A 12,543-nucleotide genomic window follows, 5' to 3' on the forward strand; every position below is an offset into this window, starting at 1 on the left:
AACAAGGGCAACATACTCTCATCTCTATTTCAGAGCAATCTCATCACAATAACAGCTGCTAAAGCCAGACAGTCACACAAGTCCAGGCCTTGTAAACAGAGCTTGAGCAACAAGAATGCATAATGGTTGCGTTATCCGACTTCTATCTCCAGCTGCTGAGATTCTCACCAGGGGTGTCCTCATAATCTCAGGGTTGTGTGACGCAATGAGACGTTTTAGAAAATGTGTCTCTCGGAGAAAAATTCTCAGCTATTCAATTTCTATGAATTAAAATTCTCAGCTATTAAAATTGCCACAAAGACAAATGCAAAACACTTCTTTTCCTGACTGCCTGAGCATTAACTGGTCAACGTGTTGTCTTCTGTAACACTAAGGCCTTGTTTTGATTTACAATTATCAATGAGAAAAAAAAAAGTCAAAGTTTGAGCCTATCAGCACTCACTGCCAGTACACAAAAATACCAATGACAGAGTCTATTTCATCTCTCCTGCCTGTCCTGCCGTGCTACTCGACACCCGCCGTTATTCCAACACGAGCTAGCTCCCTAAGTCCTCTGTTGCAGCTCAGTTTGGCCACACAGAGCTGAGTGTCTATTTTAGTATCTCCTGAGCAGGCTTTCAGGACCCGGCCACACCAAGTGTGTTTAAAACATGGATGTGAGGACTTAACTCACTTTGGTGGGCTTTCTGGGTTTTCTATCTACCAAAGCAGAAGTTTGAGAACAGGAACTGTCAAGTTAGGATAACTTCACGTTGGTGGCCCCATACTGGATTGTTGGACTTTGATACCAGAGTCACGACTGGGACTTTCACTCAGCATGAAAGATCCATCACCGAGGTGAGAAACTGTGGGGTTCAAATGTTTATAGTAAGAAAAAAAAAAAAAGACCCCAAAAGCCAATACTAAAAAATTGTCAGTTTAGACTAATAGCTAAATATCTTATTAAGCCACGGTATGATGTAAAAGCTGAGATATTAGTTACACAAAGAAAAGCTAATAATGATGTGCTAAATGCGCTAAAATTGAATATTAAGCTAAGTTTCCTGCTGTGCAAAGTCTTCATTGGTTATAAATACACAAGCAGATGCTGGGGAAAGCACCGTTGTTGCTAACTGATCTCTGGTAATGAGACGTGGGAGTTTGTTGGCGACCCAGGAAGATCAAATATTTGTGTCGGTAAGGCTCAAATTAGCAGTTCACACAGTTTTCAAAAACATAGCAAATTCATTTAATTTATGCTGTTTATTCACATTTTATGCTCTAATCTATGTTAACTTCAAGGTAGCAAGCAAGCTTTTTCAAAAGTCTCACAGCAAAGCACGCCAGTGACTAGCTAAACTCTGTTATTTGCACTTTGTCATCGTGGAATTATAAAAGACAGCAATGGTTTGGTATCACCTATTGTTAAACATGTGAGTTATGTGTTGGTGGCTATGCTCCCAGGGCAGCTCATATATATGTGGGTTAATGAGCTATCTCAGGACCTCACCCAGGATAAGCTAAAGTAAGCTACAGTAGAGCAAGCTGTACACCCGTGTGGTTGACTTCCTGTGCTTTAAGCAGTAAACATGCTGGTGGGAAACACGATTAACACGTTTGACGTATATTGTTCATTTTGTCCAGTAAAAGTTTTCGTCATTGTTTTCATCGACTACAGTGCCTATGACTTAGTAAAAAAAAAAAAAAAACATGTTCATGAAAACTACATCAAAATATATAAATAATAATAAAACAAAACTTTGATTTCTCACATGGGAAGAAATCCAATCATGTGATCTTACACATTGATCACATCTAATCTGTCTGTGTATTAAAAATACTAATACCATCTCATATCAGGTTGATCAATGCTAATTGCATCTTTGAAAAATAAACTAATCTTGTATTTTGTAGTCGACTATTTCTCGAACAGAGTTAGTCGATTGAAATCTTAATGTAATTTAGTCAACTAAAACCAGACTATAACTGAAATAGTCTTGATGACAAAACTAATTTGCATTTGAATGATTTGTAATCTGTTAAATGTTGCACTTTTTAATCATGTAAAGCACATTGTATTGCTTTGTGTACGAAATGCGCTATACAAATAAATGTGCCTTGCCGAGTCAAAATACTATGACTGAAACTAAATCAAAATGAAAACTGCTCACAGTTTCTGTTTTATATTTCCCTTTTGTAGAATATTCCTAACAGCCAACAGCATGGTTAGTGCTCACTTTGCTTTAAATAGATGAGTGCATGGTATGAAGTGTTTGTCTACTGCCTGCATAGTGACAGCATGGCTGAAGCCGGCACATGTGGTGTATGTAAAGGTCATCAGTGCGACCCCAGAGTTCAATACCATTTATAGCCATGTCAATAAAACACCTTTCCTCAACATTTTAATAGAACAGCCATTAAAGTCTTAATATGATGTTATATTAGAACAACCCTAAACACTGTTTTCACTGGTTGTTTTTTTAGAGATCCTCCACTCCCTCCTAAAGAAGCTCCTGGCTGCAGTCGGTACAGACAAAGGACAAGCCAAGCGGTGATGAGGCAGAACCTGTTTTCATCATGAGCTGTTTGGAAAAGCGAAAATACAAGCCACCGTGTGGGGAAGCATGCTGCACCATCGCTTCCCCAATGGCTTCACTGAACCTGTCCATGGATGAGACCGATCGGGAAGTTAGCACGCTAACCGACCGAGCCTTCCGCAGTTTATGCGTCGGAGATGACGCGGTTTATAACGATGACTTTTTTGTACGGATACTCGCCATTCAGCTGCCACAAGCCTTTGGTAGGAGAACCAGCTAAAAAAAATCTTCAGAAGGAATCGAAAAAGCATGCCCAACATAAAAACCACAAACATGACGCCCAACTTTGGAAACAACAGCAAAAGAAGAGTGTATCTCAAATGTCCTCCTTCCTCCAGGCTTTAAATGCCACGGAGGAAAGCTGTGATGGGTTGTTGGTTCCAAATGGAGGTTATGGAGACTCAAATGGAGAATCATGGGACAAATCAGCCCTTCGCAGCATCCAAAGAGAGCTGTCAGAGTTCTCTTCGGATTATAACAATAGTCTGGCAGACAGACATTTCAAAAAACAATGTTAAACATGAATCAGGTGGTGGTTTATCAAACAAAACATTCACCAATGCAGGTCTGCCTACAGGGAAATCTGCAAAGGTTAAAAATGGGAAATTAAAAAAACTCAACATCAAAAGCTTTTTTCTTCACAGTGAGTTTAGTCCTTTTCAAACATGGACAGATTTGAATCGCTTTCCCTTCTGCCAGGACACAGTAAACTCTATTCTGCCCATAGATGATAATGCTAAATGGTACGACATGCCATTTTACAAGGAGCTAATTGAAGCACATAAAAAAGAAACTGTGGATGAAGAGGAGGCACCGTCCTGCCAGAAAGAAACAGTTGAGCCCCCACCTCTCCCTGCATCCAAACCCAATCCTCCCCCTCCGCCTCCAAAAGTCCTGCCAAAGCCTTCAGCCGATACAGCTGAGAAACGGTGCACATCAGAGGGAGGAGAAGGCAGTGCTGCTCCCTGGAGGCGCAACAGATCCAGAGCCAATAGTGCCATTCCGGTCAATCACCCTGGAATGCCACTGCAAGACGTCAGTAGAAAAACAGAGGTTGAAAATGTTGTGTTAATCAAAAAGGAAGTTAAATCTGTGGAGGTCAAAGCTGTTGAGGAGGTCAACTCTGTATCCTCAACTCCATTCAGCATCTGCCAGCTGATGACTCCCCTCATTCCGTCAAGACAGCCAACAGAAACATCTGAAATCCTCCAAGGAGTCCTTTCGCCACTGGCTCCGGACCTGTTACTCAGACCTCACTCCGAGGCTAAAATGACCCCGGAACCTCCAATCAAGCGAGACAGCTACAAAGCCCTCGCTTCAAGTATCCTCTTTAATCTCAAAGACAACAGGAAAAGAGTTAAGAGTCGATACAGCCCACCTAAATTCAAACTTTAGAGCTACCTGAAAGTGCCGCCCAATCTCCCCAATCTGATGTTGTCAAACCTCTCCATGTAGGTTCTGATGGCGCTGTATCTGCATGAGCACACCAGTCATTTGGAAGATGGACTACTTGTTTGCAGTCCTCTTGTTGAGCCCAGGGGGATCCAAAGCGCTGATGTAACAAATGTGATCATGACAGACCAATATCTGATGATATTTGTTAACAACCTACTTACTAAAAAAGACGCTCTGGGTAATAGTATCCTGGCTGAAGATAACTTTAATTCCCCTCGTTTACACTCAAAAATGATAAAAGCCCCATGGCTAAAAAACAAAATTACCCTTCACTGAATCTGTACAAGAAATCTAGCCCATTTGAACAATGACAATAAATACCTACAGGTCCCTTCTACTGCAATTACCACAGAGAAAAAAGAAGTTTCATCCCCATCCTTCAACAAAGAACACTGCCCAAAAGCCCTTCCTCCTACAAACAGTGGGCTTTTGCCAAATGCTCAAAGTGTCATGAAGGATCGTTCACCCCTTGTTTCATCACCCCAGGCAAAATGGCATGGAAAAGATGCGACACTAATGGCCTCTGAGGTGCAGCCAAATTCTAAAGAAAAGAATACAGGTAGTGAAACGATGAGTACAAAGAATGTGATCAGAGCAGCAAGGGAAGCTATTATGCAGCTAAAAATAAAGCATTATTAGCAACTACTTCGGATAGCATCAGTAGGCGAGCGTCAAGATGCTGAAAGACTTGGGCAAAAAATGGTTGATGAGAACATTTCAAAAGAAATGTCAAGCAGGAAGAGAGAAAGTGATACACATTTATATCAAAGCCAAAGTGATGCAACAATCAAGAAAGAACCCCCACCTGTACCAAAAAGAACTTTGGCTAAATCTGACATCCAATTAGCTCTTGAAAAACAGCAAATATACAAGGAAGAGTTTCTAATGGTGGTTGTGAGGAAACAGAAACTGACTCATCAACAAATGAAGTCAAAACTGTTAAGAAACTGATCAAACAAAAACATGTATTCTCAGCAAAACAAAACAATTACATCAAAAATCAGAGATATGCAATGACAGATGATATAGAGAAGTGTGAAGAAGGTCAGTTGAATGTGAACTTGAAAGAAGAAAAAAGGGACACGGCATTGCCGGTAAAAGAAACTAGTGATGGTGAGCACATATTTAATGATTTGCAAGCTTTAAAAGAGCTGCAGAGAGCAAAACTTGGTGAAAGGATGCTTGAAAACGCAAAGTCAAAACTAACTATCTCCACCATTGAGGAGGAGGCAAAAGCTAAAAATGATTTGATCTCAAGAGAGCTTCGGAACATAAAAAGAGGAATGTTGTCAATGAGAGGAAACACATCGGCCAAGAGGGACATATTTGTGAAAAAAGAAAAGGAGCAAAGCAACCCTGAGGTTTACTTAAAAGCAGACAGTAACATCATAGTCAATAAAGCACTTTTAAATACCAACTATGACAAAGCTAAAATGGCATTGGAGGAGATTATATCTGAAAGGGAGGAAAAGAAAGCAACAACCCCAGAGCAGGATGCAAATCTTAGGATCTTTGGGGAGAATATGAGTGAAGAGAGTTCCTCAACAGGAGGGCAGCAAATCCAAACCCCGAAATATTCTTATATTGAACCTGAGGAAGAACAAACCAACAACACCTGTGCATTTAAAAAGACTGATCTAAGAGAAAGGTTAGCTGATCTCAGAGATCATAATCACCTCCAACAAATACTGTCACAAACTGAGCCTGAGACTCATAGATTACGTGGAAGAGCTGCACTGTCAGACATGGACAGAACTGAGTCAGACCAGAACCCAAAACCTGAACTTTGTGGGTTGAATCCTACTTGTGACATAGAGAATTCCAAAGTTAATGCAAAATTAGAGATGGGTGAGACGAATGAGAAGAACAGAAAGAAGGAACCAAATGAAAGTGAGTTTAGAAAGTTTGATGTGCCTCCTATCCCTCCCAGGAGCAAGAGGGGAAGCTCAAGGAGTGATGAAAGCATTCTTATAGAAGATGAGAAGACAGCAGTCAATGTGTCCTTTAGAAATGGGGGACTTGACAATTTTAAAGCTAGCCCAAAAGAGATGGAGACAAGCTCTGAAATTCTAAAGGACAGTGGTAAAGAAGTTGCGCTAAGGGGAAGTTTTTCAGAACAAGTGACTGCAAAAGATCAAGAAAAATTGCTAAGTTTAGTTCCAAATGTCACAACAAATGAAAAAACAATTAGTCCAGCATGTGAAAACTCGTTTGAAAACAGAAACATTGAGGAACAAGAAAGCTCTGTTAGAACACAAAAAGCTTCTTTAATACCACATCATTTGACCAGACCAGATGATCATAAATCTCCGAGTTTAAAAGCAGAAGAGGAATCAAAGGGGAAAAGTGAAAGTAGAATGAATGAAGATGTTTCCTCTGGTTGAAAACCCACAAGAACATATTATCACCCTTACTACTTGTAAATGGACTACCTATCAGTCAGAGCCCACCTGATCAGGCCAGTCTATCCTCAAAATCCTCTTACTTCTCTGTGGAAAGTGCTCTTTACAGAAATCCTGAGGCTGAGTCGAATGTTTATCACTCACTGGATAATTTAATTGGAGAAGTTGATGAGCAACCATCAGTTTCTCAATCCACAAAACAGGATTCATGTGGAGCAGAAGAGGATGATTATTCTTTAAGTAATCATGAAAGTGGGGCTGAGGTTTTAAAGCCACTGATAGAATCACCTCAAAAAGAGACAGTTGTAGCCCAAAAAGATATCAAGGAGATGGAAACCAATTGTGATGATACCATTTTGACCCCAACATCGCTCTCCAACACCTTTTCTCCAACACTTGGAATCCCATCCTTGTTTAAAGTCAAAGACAATACTTTACCTAACAAGCTGAAGAAGACCATGCAACCCTGGTCACCAAGAGCAAGTATGAGTGGTGTAGAAAGCGTAGAAGAGGAACCGCCTCGAATAAAACCAAATCCTGCCCTGTCAAACAATGATGAAACTCAAGGCAACACCCACAATTTAGTTTCAGAGAACACTGAAGAATCTTTCTTGGATCGATCCAAACCATCACTGCCGTCACCTTTAACTGTACAAGACAATACTTTACCTAACAAGCTGAAGAAGACCATGCAACCCTGGTCACCAAGAGCAAGTATGAGTGGTGTAGAAAGCGTAGAAGAGGAACCGCCTCGAATAAAACCAAATCCTGCCCTGTCAAACAATGATGAAACTCAAGGCAACACCCACAATTTAGTTTCAGAGAACACTGAAGAATCTTTCTTGGATCGATCCAAACAATCACTGCCGTCACCTTTAACTGTACAAAACAAAACCCCGAAAAATCCCCAACCTGGCCAACTCCTTACCATTCATCAGGAAGAGGACAGATTTTCTGTGGTAAGTCCATCATCTGAAGGCATGGAAAGCCTAGCAACAAGCGCAGCTGACACAGCTGATGAGTTTGGCAATGTCCACGGAGGTCTGGCAGATGTTGCAAAGGTTGTTAGTGAAGGCTCAGGCTCAACCTGCAACACTAATGACATTCAAACAGCGCTTCCCAAGCCACCAGCAGTCTTACCCAAATCAGAAAAGGCAGTTCTGAAAGCCATTAAAATAGCAAACAGGAGGATGAAGAAGGAGGAGGCTCAAAATTATTCTCAGAGCAGCAGCAAAAGCAAGTCGCAAAGACCTAAGAGTGAGAAATCAGAGGTCAAAGGCAGTAGCAAAACAGCTCGAAGTGGTGAGAAAAAAAAACAAAGAAAAAACAGAGAGTGATGATCAACATAATAAAAATAACTATGATAATAATAGCAACCAGATCGAGCAACAAGTGAGCACTGACAAAACCCAACAAATAGTCCACAAGACTGAGAGACAGAGCCACAATTCAGTAGAAAGCCACAGATATCAATCAGAGAGACGGGGTCGAAGTAGCAACAGACACAATCGAGACAAACCTGAGCCGAGACACGGTAACAACAACAGAGTCATTAGCAACCTACCAGTGTATAAATCTCATGTTAATGGGAGCCCAATGGCGGAAAGATCTTTCCACAGAACACAGAGCATTGATAGATATGTTGGTGGTAATGTAGAACGAAGACTCAGCGCCGACATGTCTGTCAACGAGAGGCTTGAGTCCAAGAACCAGCGCATCGAGAAATCCATGATGGACGATTTTCAGCAGAGAGGCAGAGCTAGAGAGAGGCCAAGTAGAGACAACCATCAGAGAAGAAGCCAGAGTATTGATGCATTCAGCACCGAAGTACCTCATGTATTGTCGCTGTCCCGTCAGTCAAGTCACTCCAGCCAATTCTCCCGCCAGTCAAGTCACACCAGTCAGCTTTCACGCCAATCTAGCATTGAGCACGCAATCATCGCTCAGCCTATTCCTTTGACCCAACGGAAACTCCTCCAGGACCCAGACTCAGGACAGTACTTCTTTGTGGACATGCCTGTACAAGTCAGGACAAAAACCTTTTTTGATCCTGAAACAGGAAGCTATGTGCAACTGCCAGTCCAGCCTCCAGAAGGAGCTGTTCCTCAGGTATCCCCTATGGAGGTCTTGCCCTCACCAGTGGTTGTTTATCATAGCTTTGTCCCGGTGCCTCTTTCTCCAATGGCCCAAACCGCCGCTATCCCAGTGCCTCGTGTGGAACCTGATGAGTTTGATCAAAGGAACTTTGAGCGGTCCAGGCTAATGCACTTCAAGGAAGGACATCGATATTTAGAGCCTGTCTGTGGTCAGTATGACATTATGCTGGGTGAGTTTAAGGGAACTGAGGAACTCGATTGCCCAAGCTGATCAACTTGTGGATGTTTAACCTCAACGCGCCCATTTGGATGTACTTACATTTTGCCCTGACTAATGACTACCCATCTCCTCTTAAGTAATTGTGTATCCATTCTTTCCCTCGTGTGTTAAAGCTTAATTCCTTTCCAAAAATGAGCCTCAGGTCTTTCTGTCGATGTAGCTGGTGTAGGAGGGATCCTTAATCCTAACACAAAACTCCCTCACAACAGAATGTTTTCTTTGAAGCTTGAATGTTTTTCTTGGTTGTGGTTTTGCTTCATAAGCCTCAAACGTTCATGAGACCCATCAATGGTTTTTATCTTTGTGAAGGTCTGGAGGCCTCTTACGGGTTTGGGGGTGAATGAGTTTTGAATGCGAGTGATTTCTGTAAAATATTCAGTAGTTTTTGAGAAAGAGAAAACTACATGGATGACCCATGTAAATAATGTATGTAAATGTAAACAGAGATGGTTAGTATAAACTTTAAATGTACATTGTTGTAATGCAAATAGAGACAAGGACTGCAACTTGTGAATGTTTCTGCGTCCACTATTTTTCAGATTCTGACATTTGTATTAATGTCCATAGTTTAAACTCATATTATTACTTGAATTGGAAATATCTCTAAAAAATCATTCTCAGTTTTGACTCAATGTCCAACAAATACATTTTTAGAAGTGTTTTGTGCTAGAGTTGGAAATTGCACTGGATGAATGTGTTTGTATTGTAAAAAGCTGCATTTATATGATGCAAGGCTTAGACTGATAACCTCGCTGTGACTGTATTTGTATACTAAGGACATAAAATGACACTACGTTGACAAGTTTGTTGGATTTTTAGAAAGAAGCAGGGCTGTATTGTGTCTGTGGTCCATTCCAATAAAAACAGCTGTTGTAAAAAATGGTTTTATCACTTCAATGTTACTTCATTTCATCATTGTGGTATTACTTATTTTAAAAGTCCATATAATGATAAAACTTTATGTTTTGGTGACTTTTTACTTTTACTCCTTACTTTTTGAAACAAATATCTGTACTTCCTACTCCTTACATTTAAAAAATTAGCTAGTTACTTTTTACTTAGAAATAAAGCTCAAACTACCAAATGTTGTCTTTTGTTAGGCAGGTCCCTTAGTTTTATGGTTAACAATTTCAAGTTTTTTAAATGTTAAACTCAAAGCTGCGCTGGCTTTAAGTGAGCATTTGCATTCTTTTTATTTACAAAGTGTATCTATAATTGAATGCTAAATTATCCAGGTGTTCATAAAGGGTAACATATTTAATTTATTTCCATGTACCAGTTTTTTGCAAGTTCTTAAAAGCTTAAACTCTGCTCTGGGTTTCATTGAGCATTTGCACCTTTTTTTTCTTGACGTATTTTATTTACTAATTGTATTTATTATGAGTGCCAAATACATATATTTAGTAATTTTACATTTAAGATTTGATGTGCAAAAGGAACATTCCAGCATTTAAATGCATCAGAGTACACATAGTTTATTTCAAATGAAATACACATATTGCCTAAAAAAGTACGAGTGTTTTAAAGCTCACCTCTAAAGAATTTAGTAAACAGTTGATTTCTCTCATTTCACCTTCTCTCCCTTTCCTTTTTTTCCTTGCGTTTTTGGCCTATAGTTTTCCTTTCTTGAGAAAAGACATGGTTTGCTGCTGCTGTCAATCACCCCCTCCTTGTCACATGTGGATTGCACCATTTGTACTGTTTTAAAGGGGGTAGTAACTACTAGCTAGGGCCCTGATGCAGCATGAATCATTTATTGTAGTGCAAAACTATGCTTAACTACCAGCTTATTTTCACACAGGGCCCTTTTCATTCCAATGTATATAATCTACAAATGTTTAAAAATGCATTTTCGTTCATATATATATATATATATATATATATAAAAAACAGACTTCCTTTACCCCCCCCGGTCCAATGCCCCTGATTACACATATTTACTAATTATAGTAAAAAAGGATTAAAATAATCTGAATCACTGTAAAGCAGGTTTTATAGTGTTTTAAAAACATTTGGCAACATAAAAATATAATATCCTAAGTTTTATGACCTTTTTTGTAAATAAATTGTGCTAAGTACCTGTTATGGTTCATGTCCGTAAGCAGTGACACCAAACTAACTTTGATTTTTAGGTGAACCGGGCATATGATCAAATATGGTGCCAACATTTTTCCTGCAGTAATTTCACTCATTTCACTAAGTTGTTCACAAACAAAACCTATTTCCTCACTTAGTACTACTAGTCAACTAAAAAAGATGAGTTTCATCAACTCACCATGGTTAGTGCAGATGTTTCAATCATAAATACAAAGTAAGTTGAGCCACATGACCACCTTTTTCTGATTTCAGAGCAAACAGGAAGTTGGAGGCCTCCCAGGTCTTTGCTGATTGGTCAAATGCCACAACCATGTGATCTGTGATGTAGAGGAATCTCTCCTGATTGGCCTGGTGAAAAAAAAAAAAAAAAAGACATATATATATATATATATATATATATCTTCTTAAATTACATTAAAAACAATATTCCTGATATTTGAAACTAATTTTGCCTCATGGGAAACATTCCACCCAGTTTGAAATCAAATGGGTCAACCAGATTAGTCTAAGCATTTTTATAAAGGAAAAAAAAAAAACAACAATTTTACCACATTCATCTCGTTGTAATAGTCGTTAGTCTCTTTAGATGCTGCGTAACCCTATTTGTTTGAAAGCACTCAAATCCAACCTGGCAACCTTCTTCCTTTTTTTTCTCCATTGTTTTTATTTGCTGCTACGGACAACAAAAAGTGTGTTTGGGGAACTTTTGAGATATTTGTAGTATTTATTGCAACTTCTGATGTGTGTGAGGGATCAGGCCATACAATTAATTTGAAATTATTTATTCAACATATCACACACAGTGTCACTGTACAAGGAGGGTTGTATAAATAATAATATGTCCAACAATGCAGTGATAATATGTAACAAAATACAATTTTATCATGTATGTATGACAAAACCAACATAATGGGAAATAAATAAAAGATAAAACGTTTTATTAATGTGCCAGAAAAAAAACCTTTAGATTTGATGATCAGCCAAAGTTCATTACAGGTCAATACAGTGTTTCAGTCAAACGAAGCAGCAGCCAATCAGTGACAGCCACAGCTCATCGCCACCATCTCGTCATACTGTTTCAGCACCACGTTCTCCTCATCATCAAAGTACAACAAGCTGATGGACTCCAGTCTGTCGGGCACGCAGCAGGGTGCCCCCACCACGCTGCTGGACAGCCTCAGTGTGTGCACGATGGACAAGACCGTGGCGTGGTTGGTAGCCGAGAGACCGCCGCCCAGAGGGAACGGGCAGGAGCCTTTGCAGTGGTTGGCGTGGTAACCACGAGGAGAAATGATCCAGCCTGACCAGCCGATTTCATCAAAGTCGACGTAAAGGGGGACTCGCTGGCAGGGGGTGGGGGGGTGACGTGGAGATGAGAAGATGAAGGTGAACGTCGCCTCCTGTGGTGTTGGAGCTGAGCTCCGTGTGAGGCTGATACAGCAGTCTGGGTCTGATCTGTGGGAAGGATCAAAGAGAACAACACTGTTAAATAGAGTTTCAGAAAGCACAAAGCCCAACCCAGTCTCACAGAAAAACATGTAATAGCTAATGGGGATCTTAATAAAATTAAATAAAATATGCAATTGCTTGATCTGCATATAGCCAGAAACGACTTTGGTTGTGCGACTGTGATGGTG

At 40.0% G+C, this 12,543-nt stretch overlaps 2 protein-coding genes across 3 annotated transcripts in view; one reads left to right on the top strand and one right to left on the bottom strand.

Annotated features, from left to right (window-relative positions):
- The first annotated feature begins 513 nt into the window (after positions 1-513).
- Positions 514-7,806, top strand: LOC114481599 (cardiac-enriched FHL2-interacting protein). Of its 2 annotated transcripts, none has more exons than XM_028476553.1 (2): positions 514-837; positions 2,464-7,806. In XM_028476553.1, the coding sequence occupies exon 2, from the start codon at positions 5,045-5,047 to the stop codon at positions 6,413-6,415; it is 1,371 nt and encodes a 456-aa protein (XP_028332354.1). In that variant the 5' UTR covers positions 514-837; positions 2,464-5,044; the 3' UTR covers positions 6,416-7,806. The 2 variants fall into 2 exon arrangements, with proteins under 2 accessions (XP_028332354.1, XP_028332355.1); XM_028476554.1 differs by having other exon boundaries at positions 2,464-7,168.
- Positions 7,807-11,940: 4,134 nt separating this feature from the next.
- LOC114481841 (bone morphogenetic protein 2) overlaps positions 11,941-12,543 on the bottom strand; it is a 98,388-nt gene continuing 97,785 nt past the window's right edge. The window contains exon 7 of the mRNA XM_028476895.1: positions 11,941-12,361. Within this exon, the coding sequence (XP_028332696.1) occupies positions 11,941-12,361 (421 nt within the window). The remainder of the gene's footprint in view (positions 12,362-12,543) is intronic.

Source organism: Gouania willdenowi, chromosome 19, assembly GCF_900634775.1.
Source record: "Gouania willdenowi chromosome 19, fGouWil2.1, whole genome shotgun sequence".
NCBI classification, from domain to species: domain Eukaryota; kingdom Metazoa; phylum Chordata; class Actinopteri; order Blenniiformes; family Gobiesocidae; genus Gouania; species Gouania willdenowi.

Bases quoted from the DNA above. Each gene is read 5' to 3' on its own strand.
- LOC114481599 (XM_028476553.1), top strand. From the start codon at position 5,045: ATGACAGATGATATAGAGAAGTGTGAAGAAGGTCAGTTGAATGTGAAC.